The 20549-nt window shown below is 45.8% G+C and overlaps 2 protein-coding genes across 2 annotated transcripts in view; one reads left to right on the top strand and one right to left on the bottom strand.

Moving 5' to 3' along the window:
- Positions 1–936: 936 nt before the first annotated feature.
- Positions 937–9357, top strand: bcap29 (B cell receptor associated protein 29; the record flags this gene model as incomplete). Its single annotated transcript, XM_080544542.1, has 7 exons — positions 937–1028; positions 1771–1871; positions 4678–4825; positions 5929–6064; positions 7297–7393; positions 8241–8341; positions 9319–9357. The coding sequence occupies 7 exons, from the start codon at positions 937–939 to the stop codon at positions 9355–9357; spliced, it is 714 nt and encodes a 237-aa protein (XP_080400668.1).
- Positions 9358–12100: 2743 nt separating this feature from the next.
- LOC308169794 (solute carrier organic anion transporter family member 1C1-like) overlaps positions 12101–20549 on the bottom strand; it is a gene marked incomplete at both ends in the record, with an annotated part of 34438 nt that continues 25989 nt past the window's right edge. Inside the window, 7 exons of the mRNA XM_080544541.1 lie at positions 12101–12323; positions 14749–14866; positions 15686–15750; positions 16078–16271; positions 17449–17614; positions 18046–18241; positions 19786–19950. Coding sequence (XP_080400667.1) covers positions 12101–12323; positions 14749–14866; positions 15686–15750; positions 16078–16271; positions 17449–17614; positions 18046–18241; positions 19786–19950 — 1127 coding nt within the window. The remainder of the gene's footprint in view (positions 12324–14748; positions 14867–15685; positions 15751–16077; positions 16272–17448; positions 17615–18045; positions 18242–19785; positions 19951–20549) is intronic.

Genomic DNA, 20549 nt, shown 5'->3' with positions numbered 1-20549 from the left:
GATCAAGGGTCGGACACATACAGGTCCAGATCAAGGTTCTGACATACAAGGTCGCACTCGAGTTCATAGTGCCGTCTCGTATCTGCGACCTTAAAATAGGCCAGAACCGCTATTGTTCTCGGACGTAACCACAAGACCACCGAGACGCTACGGAATTATGACGGTTTTAGGATATTTAAACCTTTCGAACTTTCAAACCTTTCGAACGTTCAACGGAGCGAGGGCGTGGTCAACTCTGCATAGAGACTTATAACCCTTGGCTTCCCTGAACCCGCAGAATAATTGCGCAATATCTCTCTAGGGCTTTTCGTCCGTCATCTGGTGCGTCTCGCATTATGAGCGACAAACTTTTGTCATCTAGAAACTGAATGAGCTCTGCGTAAATCTCTGCATTTTTCTCCTCATCTTCTCTCAACTCCTGAGCCGAAGCTGTTAAGGGAAGGTCTGCTTTGAGAGTGTCTTTCAGTTTCTGTAGCCGGAGATGGCCCATGAACTTTGTTTCCCACAGTTCGTACCTTTCCTCATCTCCGTCAAACGCTAGTCGAGACCAACGTGATCGAACTTCTTTCCGATTGTCTCGCCATGGTAGGCAGCACTCTGGGCCCATAACCTGTTAAACGTTGGTTATTGCGTATTGGCTAAAACCATAACGATCGGACTGCACACTGAACGGAGGAATCATACGCTGTCAGACAGGGTTCATGTTATCAAGGAAGCAACTTTTATTGTGAGAATGGTCACATATATAGGATCAGCTGGCTCAATCATTCATGTCACACAGCTGGTGTCAACTGTTTCTGATCTGATTTGACAAATTCACTCTTCTTTATACATGTTTTAATACATGATGATGCTGTATAACATGGAGATGTGTGTTGTGATTAGTGTTGTGGTGCTGCTGTCTTCCAGTGAGCAGACACTGGACTCCCAGTGAGGATGACCCTTCAGTGGACTGTGGTGGCCCTCTTCCTCTATGTGGAGATAGCCGCCATTCTGGTCCTGTGTCTGCCTTTCATATCAGCCAAGAGGTACTGTGGGGATGTGGGGATCACATGAAATGTGCACGTTATCATAACATAAAAAATATAATGAAACATAATACTATGTATATATATATATATATATTACTGCAACTCTTCTACCGGGGGAGGCTTGTGGGGGTAGAAATCAGAGGACGCAGGAAATGGAATGAAGACAGCTCATTGTAATGCATGGAATGGCATGAGGTATCTTATCAAGCGTGCGTTTGATACCATTCCATAATCCATTCCATGCATTACAATGAGCCCGTCCTCCGATTTCTACCGCCACTAGCCTCCACTGGTGTCTACATACAGGCCAGACCAAAGCCTACCACACCAAGCTAAGCCACGCCCCAAAATATAAATTGTCCAATCATATCACAGCAAAAGTCACTACAGGCAGAAAACTCGGACAAACAACTCACTAATATCTATGGTGAAAAGCTTCTAGTCTAGACTAAATATTTTTGTCTTCTTTAAAACACTTGTCTATTACTTGCTGTGGAAAATCAGAAATAAGAAATTTGCCAACTCCCACCATTGTAAGTCATTGAATTCACATTCACATTCAGTGAAGTGTTGTTTGTTTGTCTGAGTTTTCGAAGAGGGCTTGGCTTAGCGATAGGTCCATTGCATTGTAGATCTCAATATAGAGGGTCATGGGGTTATTGTTGACATATCTATGCACGGAAAACAGATTTATCCTCTCAACTCTATATCCTGTTTTTCTTTTTATTGTGTCCTGTAGATGGCGATCTTTTTTCAATTGGGGCTTATGGAACTGGTTATCTCCATATTGGAATAGATTTTTCTTTACCATGATACTCGTCCTCATCATATTGTTCCTTGGTAAGTAGTGATCTGGTAAGCGGCCATTGGCAGTCGTCGTGCTAGAAGAAAAACGTTTGTAGTAGTAGTAGTAGTAGTAGTAGTAGTAGTAGTAGTAGTAGTAGTAGTAGTAGTAGTAGTAGTAGTAGTAGTAGTAGTAGTAGTAGTAGTAGTAGTAGTAGTAGTAGTAGTAGTAGTAGTAGTAGTAGTAGTAGTAGTAGTAGTAGTAGTAGTAGTAGTAGTAGTAGTAGTAGTAGTAGTAGTAGTAGTAGTAGTAGTAGTAGTAGTAGTAGTAGTAGTAGTAGTAGTAGTAGTAGTAGTAGTAGTAGTAGTAGTAGTAGTAGTAGTAGTAGTAGTAGTAGTAGTAGTAGTAGTAGTAGTAGTAGTAGTAGTAGTAGTAGTAGTAGTAGTAGTAGTAGTAGTAGTAGTAGTAGTAGTAGTAGTAGTAGTAGTAGTAGTAGTAGTAGTAGTAGTAGTAGTAGTAGTAGTAGTAGTAGTAGTAGTAGTAGTAGTAGTAGTAGTAGTAGTAGTAGTAGTAGTAGTAGTAGTAGTAGTAGTAGTAGTAGTAGTAGTAGTAGTAGTAGTAGTAGTAGTAGTAGTAGTAGTAGTAGTAGTAGTAGTAGTAGTAGTAGTAGTAGTAGTAGTAGTAGTAGTAGTAGGCACTGGATAGACATTACAAGTGCAAGGGGGTAGTAGAAATCTCAGGAGAACATTCAGGGGGAGCAGGTGTATCAGGAGACACAGTGCTGGGGGGTAGTAGATGTCTCAGGAGACACAGTGCTGGGGGGTAGTCACGTGTATCAGGAGACACAGTGCTGGGGGGTAGTAGATGTCTCAGGAGACACAGTGCTGGGGGGTAGTCACGTGTATCAGGAGACACAGTGCTGGGGGGTAGTAGATGTCTCAGGAGACACAGTGCTGGGGGGTAGTAGATGTCTCAGGAGACACAGTGCTGGGGGGTAGTAGATGTCTCAGGAGACAGTGCAGGGGGGTAGTAGATGTCTCAGGAGACACAGTGCTGGGGGGTAGTAGATGTCTCAGGAGACACAGTGCTGGGGGGTAGTAGATGTCTCAGGAGACACAGTGCTGGGGGGTAGTAGATGTCTCAGGAGACACAGTGCTGGGGGGTAGTAGATGTCTCAGGAGACACAGTGCTGGGGGGTAGTAGATGTCTCAGGAGACACAGTGCTGGGGGGTAGTAGATGTCTCAGGAGACACAGTGCTGGGGGGTAGTAGATGTCTCAGGAGACACAGTGCTGGGGGGTAGTAGATGTCTCAGGAGACACAGTGCTGGGGGGTAGTAGATGTCTCAGGAGACACAGTGCTGGGGGGTAGTAGATGTCTCAGGAGACACAGTGCTGGGGGGTAGTAGATGTCTCAGGAGACACAGTGCTGGGGGGTAGTAGATGTCTCAGGAGACACAGTGCTGGGGGGTAGTAGATGTCTCAGGAGACACAGTGCTGGGGGGTAGTAGATGTCTCAGGAGACACAGTGCTGGGGGGTAGTAGATGTCTCAGGAGACACAGTGCTGGGGGGTAGTAGATGTCTCAGGAGACACAGTGCTGGGGGGTAGTAGATGTCTCAGGAGACACAGTGCTGGGGGGTAGTAGATGTCTCAGGAAGCACAGTGCTGGGGGGGTAGTAGATGTCTCAGGAGACACAGTGCTGGGGGGTAGTAGATGTCTCAGGAGACACAGTGCTGGGGGGTAGTAGATGTCTCAGGAGACACAGTGCTGGGGGGTAGTAGATGTCTCAGGAGACACAGTGCATGGGGGTAGTAGATGTCTCAGGAGACACAGTGCTGGGGGGTAGTAGATGTCTCAGGAGACACAGTGCTTGGGGGTAGTAGATGTCTCAGGAGACTCAGTGCTGGGGGTAGTAGATGTCTCAGGAGACACAGTGCTGGGGGGTAGTAGATGTCTCAGGAGGCACAGTGCTGGGGGGTAGTAGATGTCTCAGGAGACACAGTGCTGGGGGGTAGTAGATGTCTCAGGAGACACAGTGCTGGGGGGTAGTAGGTATCTCAGGAGACACAGTGCTGGGGGGTAGTAGATGTCTCAGGAGGCACAGTGCTGGGGGGTAGTAGATGTCTCAGGAGACACAGTGCTGGGGGGTAGTAGATGTCTCAGGAGACACAGTGCTGGGGGGTAGTAGATGTCTCAGGAGACACAGTGCTGGGGGGTAGTAGATGTCTCAGGAGACACAGTGCTAGGGGGTAGTAGATGTCTCAGGAGACACAGTGCTAGGGGGTAGTAGATGTCTCAGGAGACACAGTGCTGGGGGGGTAGTAGATGTCTCAGGAGACACAGTGCTGGGGGGTAGTAGGTGTATCTGGAGACACAGTGCTGGGGGGTAGTAGATGTCTCAGGAGACACAGTGCTGGGGGGTAGTAGATGTCTCAGGAGACACAGTGCTGGGGGGTAGTAGATGTCTCAGGAGGAGCAATTACAATGAGCCTCAAAACAAAGGTGCTATCTTGTGACGATTCTTTTTTTAGTTTAAATTGAGTTTTCAGTTTGTAACAATATTCTGTACTGCTCTTCAAAGCATTTGATTTCCTCTAGTTGAGTTGTTAGTGCACAGCAGAGGAGGCTGGTGGAGGTAGACATCGGAGGACGGGCTCATTGTAAATGCATGGAATGGAATGAGGAATGGTCTCAAACTACCATTCTCTCACGAGACTTATCCAAATGAGGCCTGATATTTTGCTAAGTCTCGTAAAACTTCTCAAAATAAGCCTGGATTTTCCTTTAGCGACGTTGGTGGAATACACCCCTGGTGCCTCCTCTGACTCTGAGCCTGCTGTCGGTGTTTTTCCCTTCCCAAGATGCACTGAGGGAGGTGCAGAAGTACTCGGCTACGCAGCCCATGCAGGACGCCAAGGTGAACCCCAACCTGTTTGACCACCTGCACATGAAGCTGTTCAGAGCCCAGAGGAACCTCTACATCTCTGGCTTCTCCCTCTTCCTCTGGCTGTGAGTCCCGCCCTCATCCCTCTCTCCTTCTCTCTCTGTCTGTCAGTCTCTCCTTCCTCCCTCTCTCCTTCTCCATCTGTCTGTCAGTCTCTCCTTCCTCCCTCTCTCCTTCTCCATCTGTCAGTCTCTCTCTCTCATCCCTCTCTCCTTCTCTCTCTGTCTGTCAGTCTCTCCTTCCTCCCTCTCTCCTTCTCCATCTGTCAGTCTCTCTCTCATCCCTCTCCCTCTATCTCTGTCTGTCAGTCCCTCCCTCATCCCTCTCTCCTTCTCCCCCTATCTCCATCTGTCAGTCTCTCCCTCCCTCATCCTTCTCTCCTTCTCTCTCTGTCTGTCAGTCTCTCCTTCCTTCCTCCCTCTCTCCTTCTCCATCTGTCAGTCTCTCTCTCTCATCCTTCTCTCCTTCTCTCTCTGACTGTCAGTCTCTCCCTCATCCCTCTCTCCTTCTCCCTCTATCTCTGACTGTCAGTCTCTCCTTCATCCCTCTCTCCTTCTCCCTCTGTCTGTTATTCTCTCCCTCTTCTCTCTCTCCTTCTCCCTCTGACTGTCAGTCTCTCCCTCCCTCATCCCTCTCTCCCTCTGATGTTAGCAGCACTCCGGAGAGTAGGGATGCCTGGTGCCATTTGTTGCCACCGATATGATCACAGATAATCTATGAGCAATATCGGCCCGATACACTGCCGATACCGATCAAATAATAGCCTAATACTAATAGGCTAATAAAAAAACGAAATGGATGTAAAAGAGACGTTTAACATTTAGAGCATTTAAAAAAAGAAAATCTCCACAAACCTTTTGATAGGCTGGCCGAGTTGTGTCTTCAAACTCGCCCATTTTTCCGCGACGTGATGCAACTTCCAGCGTCTTATTTAATAAGACGCTGGAAGTTGCATCACGTCGCGGAAAAATGGTTGTGTTGACGCACTTTATAGTACTTCCACACTGTTATGTGTGTATTTCTATTCTAAACTAGGCGTAGGTTTAAGCCTTCCACTACTTCCACTACCTCCATCGCTCAACAACCTCCATCGAGAGTGAGTCTGTGGAGGCAGGTGTGGTTCTCCTCACCTTCTCTTAGTTCCTGTGTGTCCTTGTTGCCTCTGCAGCATCATGCGGAGGGTGGTCACCCTGCTCAACCAGCTGGCCGTCTCCACGGAGACCGGGGCCTGTATGCTAACTCAGGCAGAGGGCGCCAACCAGGCTGCCAAGAAGTACCAGGAGGAGAACCTGCTGCTGAGACAGGTGAGATCCATCAAACTGGACCTAACAAACTGTTTCTATTGGTTCATTATGGTCAAACTGTACCTAACAAACTGTTTCTATTGGTTCATTATGGTCAAACTGTACCTAACAAACTGTTTCTATTGGTTCATTATGGTCACACTGCACCTAACAAACTGTTTCTATTGGTTCATTATGGTCATTCGCTATGGTAACGTCCCTCTAAATGTGACAGCAGCTGGTGAAAACGGGAAGAAGTCGCCAACCAACGGACCGTTCTGACTTTTAATCTGAAAATGTTTAATAAATGTCAACGTTGTTGAAAATCAATGACACACTCGCTAGTCAAGCCAAAACGTTGCAATACAATGGATTCGGTGAGTAATTCCCACTACTACCTAGTTAGTTTAGAGTAGTGGGGATTACTCACCGAATCCATTGCATTGCAATGTTTTGGCTTGACTAGCGAGTGTGTCATTGATTTTCAACAACGTTGACATTTATGAAACATTTTCTGAATAAAAGTCTGAACATTTTGATGGTTGGCGACTTGTTCCCGGTTTCACCAGCTGCTGTCACAAATAGTCAAACACACCCTCCTAGCCCTCTTTTCGACTCTTTTCGGCACTTTCTCAGATGTTAGAAACACGAATCCTCGCGTCCTCTCCTCTGTCCTCGATGCGCTTCTTCTCAAAAAGTATTGGAGGAGAATATCTAAGAAGGGGAGGAGCCTAGATCTTTTCCTCCAATGCGTTTTTGTGTAGGAAGCGAGTGGAGCACGTAGATGACGTGAGGAATGGGAGTTTCTAACCATTGATAAAGGGCCATAAAGTGAAGAAAAGGGTACGTAGGGTTGATTTGACTATTTAGAGTCACTTACATAATAAACCCATAGAAAGAGTTGCAGCACAGTTTGACAAATGAATGAACTGAAATAGTGTATCATCATTATCAAGTATATGGGAAATCCTAGGAATGAATCAAGTCAAGTCAGCTCATCATGCACTGTATTTTGGTCAATAAAGAAATCTTGTGGGCAAATTATCTTTGGTGTGTTAAGAAGAATCAGTGGAGGCTGGTGGAGGTAGAAATCAGAGGACGGGCTCATTGGAATGGAATGGAATGAGGAATGGTCCAAGTGTGTGTTTCCTCATTCCATGCATTACAATGAGCCCGTCCTCCGATTCCTACCTCCACCAGCCTCCACTGAATGTTGAAGTGTCGGTAAAAAGTGTCCTGTCTGCCTACTGTAGGCTGTGCTGGATGAGGACAAAGACAAGGCGGCACAGAAACAGCAGCTGAAGATGGAGGCAGACAAGATGGCGGGCGAACTGAAGACTGCAGCTGATGGTGGGTCATCACCTATGTTCCTCTGACTATCAGTCTCTCTCATCCCTCTCTCCCTCTTCCTCTGACTCAGTCTCTCTCATCCCTCTCCCATCATCCCTCTCATCCTGGGTGAGGCTCAATCGTCTCCGGACCGGCGTCAGGCGTTTCCGCTCATCAATGCACAGATGGGGCTTGGCCCCAAATGCGTCGTGCGAGTGTGGCGCAGAGGACCAAACCGCAGACCATGTTATCCTGGATTGCCCGGTGTACCACCTACCCAACGGGATGCATGGTCTGTCGGTATTAGATATAGCCCGGGTGAGCCCCTCAACCAGGTCTCGGGGTGGTAAAAGGGTAGCCCCTCGGCCCCGAGCCTGGTGGAGTGGAGAGGAAAACAACTACCCATACACCGAAGAAGATCCCTCTCCCTGTGTCTCTGACTGTCAGTCTCTCTCTCTCTCTCCCATCCCTCTCTCCTCTTCCTCTGACTGTGTCTCTCTCTCGCTGTTCCTCTGTCAGTCTCTCTCTCTCATCCCTCTCTCCCTGTGTCTCTGACTGTCAGTCTCTCTCCCGTATCCCTCTCTTCCTCTTCCTCTGCTTGATGGTGGGTAATCACCTATGTTACTGCAACGTGCTGAATCAGCGAAACATGTAAGCATGTATTAAACATATGAATAGCTTTTACTCACAATGAACTGTACCAACATATAGATCATGGTACCGTATGATGATCCAGTAGCTGTGTTTTAAGACTTTTGAAGGATCATTTAGCTCAGTGTCGGTATGTATCCAGTTTCCAGTTCCATAGACAGCAGATGTGGTGCATGCTGGGTGGTGCTGTGTGTGAGTGGATGTGTTTCCTGTGCAGCTGTGAGGAAGTCTCAGGCTGAGGTGGAGGCCATGAAGAGACAGTCCAGGGGGCTATCACAGGAGTACGACAGACTGCTCAGGGAACACCAGGAACTCCAGGTAATACACACACACACACACACACACACACACACACACGATACAGTTTGTGTCTGTAATTTACGCTTCAATAATTAACTTCACCACTTGTTGTCACGGTTCAGTCTGGACACTAAGGCTATGTCCCCCCCAATACGTTTTTTTGATAAACGTTTTTCGTATGTAAAAATATTACCGTCCACACCAGCATGTTTATATAAATGTCTGTATCCACATGCATACGCATGAACGCAATATAAACGCTGTCATTGAGCATTCCACACCAGTAGTCGGCGATATCATTTTAACCCCATAGCCCCGCTGGCCAATCAGACGCCTCTGTCTCTCAATGTTCTCGATCATTAACCGTGCATTTATCTGTAAACAGGTTAAAAATCCAGTTAACAGTGAAAGAACTAGAAGCACTTTGTACACATCCATTTTCCTCTCTTGTGTAGCCTCGACCACCGTTGCCTGTTGTAAACAAAATAGTTACTGGTGCCAGGATATGACGTTGGAGGGAACAGCAAACAGCTGCGGTGCGCATGATCATAGAAATCCACGCGCATGATGACGTGACGAATACAAAAAAACTATGTCTATCTCGTCCCCACCTCAAAAATATATGCAGAATATAGTGTTTGTTAAAAATCAAAATGTTCGTTTTCAGGGGGCAAAAACGTGTTTGCGTGTGGACGAATCCCCCCAAAACGAATATAAAAATCCATGTTTATAAAAAAAAACGTATAGGTGTGGACAGGGCCTAAGGGGCAGCAGAGACTGGACTAATTGGCACACAGGTGCCTCCTAGTGTTTAATTAGGACCTTTCTATTTGAGTTCTGTGTTTTCTGTAGCCCAGTGTTGTAGCTTAAAGGCCAATGCATTATTTTAAGTAAAGCTACTGTCCCGTCCCGTCCCCCCCCCCTGCTCCTGGATCCCTACATCACACACCCTCACACACGCCTGCTTCATTAACGTTCTTCTCTTGCTTCTCCAGAACCTTCAAAGCGGAACTGGAGACAAGAAGGATCAATAGTTGTCTGGTGGCCATCTTTGATTCTGATTCTGATTCGAAGTGATCAAAGACAAAAGGCAGTGTGACTTCCCCATGCGTCCCTCATCATCATCCTCTGAGGCGCTCTCCATGTGTCTCTCTTGTTCGTTGTGTGTTCACTGTGCATGAGAGCTATACGGTTGCAAACCTTTTCCCTCATTGTATCCACCGTAATCACAACATTGTGCGCCACTGTTGTTTAGTTTCGACTCTCATTTGATATTCAGCCAACCACTCTATTTATTCTTTTGATATCAGATCCACAGATACAGTATGTCTTTGCCCCCATGCTGTGAGGTAGTATGGTGCTCTGTTCAAACATGTTACATATTGTACGGTATAGTATGCGAGGCTCCAGCTTTTTGCGTAGTGTTTCTATAGTATACGCCAGTCTGCCCACGTATATGAACACTAGGACATGTGTGTTATATCTAATGAATAAACAAAAAAACAAAAAAAAACGATTAACTTAGTGTCTTAATTCCCTTCTCAGAGGCACACATCTCTTTGTTTGATTGCTTTGTAGTTGTCACTGATAGTACATTAGGTTATGTATTCAGCTAAAGAAATGCAGAATCCTAATATGAAAGGACTAGTCATATGGAGGTTAGAGGCTGGTGGAGGTGGAAATCAGAGGACGGACTCATTGTAATGCATGGAATGGAATGAGGAACGGTATCAAACTTTGATCTCATTCCTCATTCCATTCCGTGTATTACAACGAGCCCGTCCTCCGACTTCTACCTCCACCAGCCTCCCTTGATGAAGGTAAGAGCCTCAGATAACTGTGTAAAAAATAAATAATAATGCCTGTGCTCTGATCGTCATCCCTGCTCTGTGATTAAAGAGAAATGTTTGAACAGATATGATTTTTGAGGTTTTCTGTACAAGTATGATTTTATGTGTATGTACGTTTTAAAAACACTATTGAAAACTATTGAAATGTGTAGATTGACTAGGCACACTGGTGGCTACATATACTGTACAATCAGGTAGATGAACAGTTGAGGTAATTGTAACAGACATTGTGAAAAGTGTATCTTGAAGGTAGACTCTGGGATATGACGTCATGCCAGGAAGTCACAAAGACATTCCCAAAGATATTCAGAGTCAGTAAAGATGTGAACGACAGTAGTCACTCGTTAGATGCCGGCGCACGCATCTCCTCTCGTTTCTTGTCTTGATCATCTCCATTTTTGTATTATCTGTGGTAGCATCGGCCCTCTCTTCCCTTAGACGTCATATCCCAAAGTCAACCTTTAACAGGAACATCAACAAATTCTGCCAATCATGGCAACACACTCACTCACTGCACTGTAACACACAACTGTAAAATATGTTTCACAACGTCAGTCGACCACACGTTGGAGGTCAATGGATAAAAAGGCTCGGGGGATTGGGCTAATACACAGAGGAAGTCATTACTTGATGAGGCAACAGTGCAAAATGGCATTATGAGGAAATAAAAAGTGACTGATTTACACGTTGTTGTGGCACGTACTCAACAAAGCTCGGGACATAGTTGAACAGTTGGACAGTTGATCATCAGAACAGTTGGACATGGACAGTTGATCATCTGTATCAGTTGGGCTGAGGTAATAACATGGTTTCTGTGTGTCACCAAGAGTTAAGCCTGGTACACACATAAAGATCATCTGGACGATTTTGGCCCGATTTCCCCCCCTTCCGACCAAGGACAGCAAACGTCTGATTATCGGATGGCTCTAAAGATTATCCTACCAGACTATCCTGTGGTGTGAGGTGTGTTAAGAGTCCATTTCTCCCGACAATCTGCTCGGAAAATGGTTGGGGCCGACGATCGTAAATATTAAACGTGTGCAATATTTACGATCAAAAGTCTTCTTGTCTGTGGTCAAAACTGACAACTCCCGAGTCCAATTGTGAAGTGGAATGGAATGCAGCCAATCAAGAAGCGAGCTGACTGACGCGTCTTCTTCTTTTCGTTCTTCTGCACTTTATTTGCCCTGTCGCACATGGCTGCCTCGTACAGGTCAGTCAGGGTACTAATACCCTGATCACATGAGATTTCTGGCTTGGGGAACGAGACTCTAGACCGTCGTAGGACTGATCTTTATGTATGTGGTGTGCTGTATTGGGAATATCGGAGCACACCACACAATACGATCAAAACTGTTCAATCCATGATTTTTATCTTCATGTGTGGGGTCTCTCTCAGATAAAAAATCTGTTAAGATTTAGAAAATCTTTGTGTGTACCAGGCTTTAGCTGTAGTTCTAATATGTGACTGCAACTGATGTCTCATAGATGTAACAGACACAAACATAGTACAGTACTTAAACAGGCACTTGCACCATCACATATTCTCATACTACATCAGGACCGAAGCCAAAAAGAGAGAATTAGAACCCAACAACAAACTATATAAAAATGGCAGCCCACTAGTTCATGGACTCCAAAACATACAGATAAATAACAATGATTGCTATATAAAACCATAAAAAATAATTTAAAAAAAGTTTAATCAAAAACGACAAAAGAAAACATCAACATTCAAGATGTATACATTCAAGAAATAACATTTTCTTTATATTAAAAAAACAACTCTCTTATTTCACATAATCTACAGACGTCCCCGTACAAATTAAACTCCACGCTCCGCCACCACGGCCTTCTCTGAACCTGCCACTCCACCGGGAAAAGACTGGAAATCCTCAAGCGTAAATCCATCCTTCTGTCTCGAGTCTCACAGGCGCGTCTCCCTGTCAGGGTTGCGGTCCAAAGTCCTTCTAAACTGGTCACAGTGTGTGGAGCTGTCCTCCTGCCTAAGGGACTCCATCTCTGCGGTCCCGTTGACCAGGGCGTTCTTCTCCTCCTCCTTGAGGTGTTTCTTCAGTAGAGCGAATCCCAGGATACACAGCAGGAAGGAGAACGCCCTCAGACCCATGGTCAGGCCCAGGTACACTATCCTACACACAGGAGAGATGGACACAGTCAGCAAGTACACTATCCTACACACAGGAGAGATGGACACAGTCAGCAAGTACACTATCCTACAACACAGGAGAGATGGACACAGTCAGCAGGTACACTATCCTACACACAGGAGAGATCTACACAGTCAGGACCAGGTACACTATCCTACACACAGGAGAGATCTACACAGTCAGGACCACGTCTATCCTACACACAGGAGAGATCTACACAGTCAGGACCACGTCTATCCTACACACAGGAGAGATCTACACAGTCAGGACCACGTCTATCCTACACACAGGAGAGATCTACACAGTCAGGACCACGTCTATCCTACACACAGGAGAGATGTACACAGTCAGGACCACGTCTATCCTACACACAGGAGAGATCTACACAGTCAGGACCACGTCTATCCTACACACAGGAGAGATGTACACAGTCAGGACCAGGTACACTATCCTACAACTGGTGACGTCCGTAATTTGTAATAATTCCGGAGGTCGTCTGTGTTCTTTATCCCATGCGAATCGGCCATGTCCATAAGAATGTCAGTAAAAATTCCACCACAAATGACCTACCCTATTTCGCTGATTCTGTAGGTCCTGGGATAATAGTAGTCCAGCGCAAATCGGCATATCAGTCATTTGGGGTGAGTTTGTTTTCTCTGCCCCTTCTTTTGCTGCGTGTTCGAGAACTAACCAATGCCTGTTGCGCTTGTTGTTCATGAAGCGGATGTTACACAGAGCCATGATGTCATATCCGGGGGAATGTCCATAAATTCCAGTAAAACACTTTGCTTAAGACTTTGCTTGTCCCACGCGAATGCGCCACACAAAACACAGACGTCAGGGGGGAATTTCGAAATTACGGACGTCACCCCATAATACTAGTCCCGTGCGAATAGTGCTTAAGAGAGAGCAGGGATAAGTGCTAAAGTGCGTGCTGTCACTTGCCGTGTTGTATTAAATCAAATCAAATGTGATGTGTCACTTATATTGCATACAGTTGTAGTCAAATGTTTTTGGATCTTGCTCCACGCTCCACAACAGCAGCAGCAACAACAATTCAATAAGAAATCATAAAAAGTGACAAAAGTGACACTGCTGTGTTGTACTGCTTCAACAGGTGATTCAGCTCTCTCTAGGTGAAGGACTTCCTGGACCCCCGGCAGTTTGCATACCAGGAGAGCATGGGGGTGGAGGACGCCATCATTTACATGCTGCACAGGGCCTACACACACCTGGAGAGGCCACAGAGCATGGTGAGGACCATGTTCTTCGACTTCTCCAGTGCATTTAACACTATCAAGCCATCACTGCTGGCTGACAAACTAGCAGTGATGTGTGTGGAGGACTCCCTGACGGCTTGGATCCACAACTACCTCACAGACAGGCGTCAGTATGTGAGACTGCAGGGCTGTCAGTCTGAGGTGGTGGTGTGCAACACCGGTGCCCCCCAGGGAACTGTTCTGTCACCCTTTCTCTTCACCCTCTATACCTCCGACTTCCAGTTTAGCTCCGACCAGTGCCACCTGCAGAAGTTTTCGGATGACTCCTCTATCGTCGGTTACATCACAGACGACAGGGATGAGGAGTACAGGGCCCTGGTGGAGAGCTTCGTGCAGTGGTGCGACACCAACTACCTTTTGCTTAACACCAGCAAAACAAAGGAGTTGGTGGTGGATTTTAGGAGGAAGAGAAGGACCCCAGCCCCCATCACCATCAAGGGGGTGGAAGTCGAGAGGGTGGACTCCTACAGGTACCTGGGAGTACAAATTAATAACAAACTGGACTGGACTGACAACACCGAGGCTCTTCTCAGGAAAGGGCAGAGCAGACTGTTTTTCCTGAGAAGGCTGAGGTCTTTCGGTGTCTGCAACAAGCTGCTGCAAATGTTTTACCAGTCGGTGGTTGCCAGCGTTCTGTTCTTCGCCGTGGCCTGCTGGGGTGGAAACATCTGTGCCAGGGATGCTGCGAAGCTAAACAAACTGGTGAAGAAGGCCAGCTCTGTGGTGGGGACCGGGCTGGACAGCCTAGAGGTGGTGGCAGAACAGAGGATGGGGAAAAAACTGGCGGCCATGCTGGCCAATCCCTCCCACCCGATGTACTGCGAGCTGACAGGGATGAGGAGCAAGTTCAGCCACAGATTTGTTCTCCCCCGTCAAAGTACAAAAAGATTTGGACAGTCCTTTATTCCAGCTGCACTCCGACTCTACAACCAGGCCCTGCAGGGTGGGGGAGACCTGGAGATGGAACTTTTGGAACTTTTTACTTATTGAGCCTGCACTGTTTTATGTTTTTTTATTGAATGTTTTTCTGTTTTCTGTACTGAATGTTTTCTGCCCTAACTGAGCTGTTTGACAACAAAATTTCCCCATTGGGGACAATAAAGGTCTTCAATCAATCAATCAATTACCTGTAGGCTGTGGTGTTATAGAGCCGACACGCCCCTCTCCCTCCACACGTCTTGTGTCCCCACTTCAGGCAGGTGGAGTCGATGATCGCCCCAAAGTAGATGGGAGAAGGGATGCCAGCTGGAAGCACCACAGACGTAACCAGACTCATGTTAGTGACAGAGAACCAGACGTAACCAGACTCATGTTAGTGACAGAGAACCAGACGTAACCAGACTCATGTTAGTGACAGAGAACCAGATGTAACCAGACTCATGTTAGTGACAGAGAACCAGACGTAACCAGACTCATGTTAGTTACAGAGAACCAGACGTAACCAGACTCATGTTAGTTACAGAGAACCAGACGTAACCAGACTCATGTTAGTTACAGAGAACCAGACGTAACCAGACTCATGTTAGTTACAGAGAACCAGACGTAACCAGACTCATGTTAGTTACAGAGAACCAGACGTAACCAGACTCATGTTAGTTACAGAGAACCAGACGTAACCAGACTCATGTTAGTGACAGAGAACCAGACGTAACCAGACTCATGTTAGTGACAGAGAACCAGACGTAACCAGACTCATGTTAGTGACAGAGAACCAGACGTAACCAGACTCATGTTAGTGACAGAGAACCAGACGTAACCAGACTCATGTTAGTTACAGAGAACCAACACATGTGGAGCTGGTCTGCACTCAAAACACACATGTTAAAGGGGGAATTTTACTTTTATAAGTAAATGGGGAGGGGAGAGAGTATTTGATTGATTCTTTCTTGGATTTACGGTTTCTTTGAGTATGTATGACATTCAGGGAAAAGAGGAGAGACAAGGTTCCGGCCTAGGCCTTCATCAGTGCCAGTTACAGAGAACCAAACACAGGGACGACATCTTCATCATCTTGTATCAATGTTGAGAAAACCAAATCATTCTGATGTTGATTCTGATACTCACCCAGGGTTCTGGTGGCCAGTGTGTAGATCCCCAGAGCCAGGGATTTCAGCTCAGGTTTAACACACCTACAGGAAGTAAAGAGGTGGTGTTTGTCACAATAAACAGTAATATGAGAAGACCAAAAGGTCAAAGAATTAGCAAAGTCAGCCATCTTAGACGTAATATTTCGAATAGATGCGATGAGAGATAATCAAATGGAGGTTTTTGCGTACTAGCATTTGCATAATACGCAATGCGTTTTTCAGACTTACTAAAACTTAACAAAAAATAATCACTGTTTTCTCAAAAACATTGATAAAAACAAGATAAAAACAATAAAAACATAAAAACATTCATAAATAAACAAGAGATGCTGCATTTCCCCAGTTGGTCCAGAAGAGGGCGCCACTGACCTGATTAGCAGCACGAAGCCTGGCGTTCCTCCCAGGCAGATGATGAAGGAGGAGAGGACAGACAGAGCCAGGAAGTAGGGGAAGACTCTGTCACAGCTCTCTCTGTGGGGACACTGACCCAGCGAGGCCGTCAGGTTACCTGGCTGAGACACGCCTGAGAATGAGGCTGCCACACACCTGCACTGGCCAAACACCTGGAGGAGCAGAGGAGAGGTAGATAGGTAGGTAGGTAGGTAGGTAGGGAGGGGTAGACAGACAGAAAGACAGACGGATGGACGGACGGACAGGTAGGTAGGTAGGGGTAGACAGACGGATGGACGGACGGACGGACAGAGAGACAGACAAACAGACAGACAGACAGACGGATGGACGGACGGATGGGTAGGTAGGGGTAGACAGACAGACAGACAGACAGACAGACAGACAGACAGACAGGATATGACAGCGTGGTGATGGATTGTATTATCAAAACCTGACTTTTGTTTTTCGTTTATTCATATCAAAATGCACAAAAAGTACCTCTAAATTGCAGAATGAATTCACTGAGAAACAACGCTTTCACTTTAGCGTTCAACAACAATGTCATTGGCGAATCAAAATCAGTTACTCTATCATCGCTAAATATATTGTTTAATTTGCCTTGAAATGTTGACACAGTGTCGCCCCCCAAGTTCAAAGTGTGGCACAGCGCCACTCTGACATTCTCTGGCCAGAACTGTGTGATCACAGCTGCACCACACAACACAGTACGTAACGTCAGGGCCGCGTTTAATCAAACCAGCATTAGCCATGTTTGCTTTCTTTGCTTACACACCTGTCGTCAGGCCCAGAGTAGGCATAGATAACTGGAAATATCTCTATGTGAGGGAAATCTACCTGCTTTTCTTGCCAGTTTCATAACCATTTTGTGATTATATTTGGGGGGAAAAAACACATAGTATGTTTGCATACTGCTGTGTCAACTATGCAATGACCGCTCAATCAACTGAGTTGAGCTCTGAGTACACAGTGTGTTGCCATGACAAACACAGTCCAAACAGCATCAGACAGTGTCACACACAGGGGAAATAACTAATGAGTCATAATAACTAATGAGTACATCAGTCACCTGACCTTCATCCCCACAAACTCTTAATCCACACTACCCCCCTGTACAGTTTCTCTACTGTAAATAAAATAATAAAAAACTTGAATAATAATAAAGTCATTCTTCCTTCGTCTAGCATTGTGACTGCCACTAACTAACCCCTTGGTCCTAGCATAGATTTATTTTTCTTATAATAATGGATGAATAAGATATTTGTTGTAAGTCGCTTTTGGATAAAGGGCTTCTGCTAAACACCAAAAAAGTCAACGTAATGGAAGTCTAACCGTGTCTCTGCCCACCCCGGTGGAGACGGTGCAGCCGGCCAGGCAGGGCGTCACGTACGTGATCCCGTTCTCTCCGCACACCGGGTCCCAGTCCTTCCCAGAACACAGGCAGCCCGAGTTACAGTCCGAGAACAGGGATCTCTCCTGGTACGGCAGGCCTTCCACCCTGGAAGTGAGCGCACACAGAGGGAACGTGACAGACTCCGGTCGGCAGGGGACATGTAATGGGAAGATGTAGGGGACAGGAGAGCTGTTTTTCATCGAGATGCATGCCAAACACATGCAGGCAAAAAAAACGTGTTAACTTCCAGGAACCTTAACGACTTAACTATCCGTTTAAAGATGGGTGAACTATCCGTTTAAAGATGTACGGGGCAGGAGAGCCTTTTTTAACGAAAAAAATCGGTGTATTTATTGGATTCAAATGAGCCCGAGCTCCGATTTCTACCTCCACCAGCCTCCCCTGAGCTGCACGTCTGTGGTGCTGAAGAGGACTAGGTCCAAATCATCCAGCCTCCCTCATAGAACCCGGGAATGAACCCTTTCCCTAGGAGGAAGGAGGTGAATTCACAATGCGTCGCATCCAGGGGGACGTACCCGGTGTATGACAGCGTCACCCCCGCCACCTTGGAGTTCTCACAGCCCATGGCGAAGAAGAAGAGAGACAGGAAGTAGCCCAGCAGGGAGGTCCCGAAGGCGAACTTGGCCGCCTCCATGATGCCAAACTTGAGCTTCTTCATGATCACGCCCCCGGAGAATATCCCCAACGCCACGGCGGGGATGTTGATCATGCCTAGTAAGTAATTATACAACAGTTAGTTCCGACCAAGTAATTTGATTGGACAAGAGGCATTCCATGAGTGCTGATATACAGTATAACAGCACTGGGACTATTAACTATATGTATCACTCCGCCTCACAGATGTTCTACTAAATGACCGTTAATTAGACTACATGTTTGTGTTCAGGTTACTAGGCAACAGTCCATTTGAAGTTCAGTTGCGGAACTATTTTTTGTTTATTTTTATGATTAAATAAACAAACAAATCATAATCTGTTGTCGCTTATTACTGTTAACTAATAAATCGTTAGAATGTACCTACGACCGAATCACAGCCGTGCTGATATTCAGTATAACACACTCCCTCTCGTGTGATATTGCTTAAGTAAAATGTATTTATAGAGCACCCTTCCCAGACCAAGGGTCACAAAGTGCTTTACATAACAATAAAACATAATACAAGAGCGAAAACCACAGCAGGTTAAAACAGGCAAAAACAAGTGAAAATAAAAACAAGTAACAGACAGCGCTTAGACAGAGTTCAAAACCTCGACCGAGCCAGCTGATCTAAGATCCAAGGGCAGAGCATTCCAAAGCCTGGGAGCCACGGTTTGGAATGCTCTATCACCCTGGGTCTTCAATCTGGCACGGGGGACAACCAGCAAACCCTGGTCGGCGGACCTGAGAGACCTACTGGGGCTGTAAGGACACAGTAGGTCACAGATGTAAGCAGGTGCCTGACCATGGAGGGCTCTGAAAGTGATGACCAGAATCTTGAAATGAATTCTATATTTGATGGGGAGCCAGTGTAGGGATGCTAAGATGGGGGGTTATATGACACATAGCGACGACAAGAACAACAACAACAACAACAAGAACAACACCGACAGGTTCATTCACAGAAAGGGAGGCTGTATGTACTGGTAAAGACCGTACGATCCAGCAGCACAATATGGCTCCCCCAAAGGGATCAAAGATGGAACACTCTCATTCATATCAAAGTGTTCTAATCCACATTTCATGTGAAGTGGCCATGTTAATAAGAGATAGAAAATGTATTTTGACAGTTGAAAGAGAACAGGGCATATGCAGAATGTATGCAGAATGAGCGCCACCCCCCCCCCCCTGCACACACCCACCCCCCCACCACCCACCCACCCACCAAGACCCTCTTTCAAAAGGATAAAAAGACATGTGATTATCGGAACATCAAAATCCCCTTTAACTACCACCTTTTATCACAGCACGACATTAATTGGGTCCCATTCTAACATGTTATTTTCTATTCATCATCTGTCTCGTGTCGGGATCTAATTTCAGTGAAGTCACATGACATCTGTCTTTGGTGTAGCAGCCTCAAGTGTGAACGGATTATACAGCCATGAAATTGTAGAAAAATCTAAAAAAATATAGAAAAATGCTTCAAGAGAACCAGACATTATGATCCAAACAGCGCACTCATAGAAAAATATAAAATAAAATACTCTTCACTACAAAAGCCTGATCTATGTATTACAGACAATATTGAGCACATGAACAGCAATAATTATTCTCACCCATAAGGAAGTTTGCTTTGGATGCCGACTGTCCGTAATGTTGCTCGATGTACTTGGGCTTGTAGGTAACCATGCCGATGAGGGAGTTGAATTGAACGATAGTCACACAGAGATAAATGATATACACTGGACTTCCAAGAAGACTTTTCATAGTTGGAACAAATTCTGTGAAAAAAGAAAACAAATACAAATGTACTTTTCTGGGTTAACAATAACACCTCACAGGTGCCCATCAACCCATGTGATTCTGTTCTTAAACCAAAGGCCCCCTCCTACCCTGACTTCCTAATTGCCTGTTTTTAACATGCTTTCACCCTCATAGTAAATCAAAACTGACCTTACTGTTATGAATGGCTTACCTATTTCAACCATAATGGCTATGAGCAACATTTGCAGAAAGTTTTTTTCATGATCAATGGGAAGTAAGTAAGTAAGTAAGTAAGTAATTAAAGCTTTATTTATATAGCGCCTTTTGTACATGACATGCAACCCAAAGCGGGAATGTGAATAGAAGCACATGAAGCGCCCAGCCTCTCCAAAGAGGAGACACCCTGCATCACACTCTGACCAGGACATGAACAGAATAATTAAGGGTGGGATTATGTTTTTATTTGTGCAATGTAAGCAGTCAGTCAGCTCAAGTGAGATCAAATCAGTGTGTGGAATTCAAAGACATGGCATCTCAGCCGGCGAGAGAGCGAGTGTCTGAGAATGTAGTGATGAAACTTTTCCTGGGCAAAGGAAGAAATGTGACCACGGACAAC

Source organism: Nansenia antarctica (genome assembly GCF_963989245.1).
Source record: "Nansenia antarctica genome assembly, chromosome: 14".
NCBI lineage: Eukaryota > Metazoa > Chordata > Actinopteri > Argentiniformes > Microstomatidae > Nansenia > Nansenia antarctica.
Note: the sequence above shows the minus strand (reverse complement) of the source record. Positions and strands in the feature narration are given on the sequence as shown.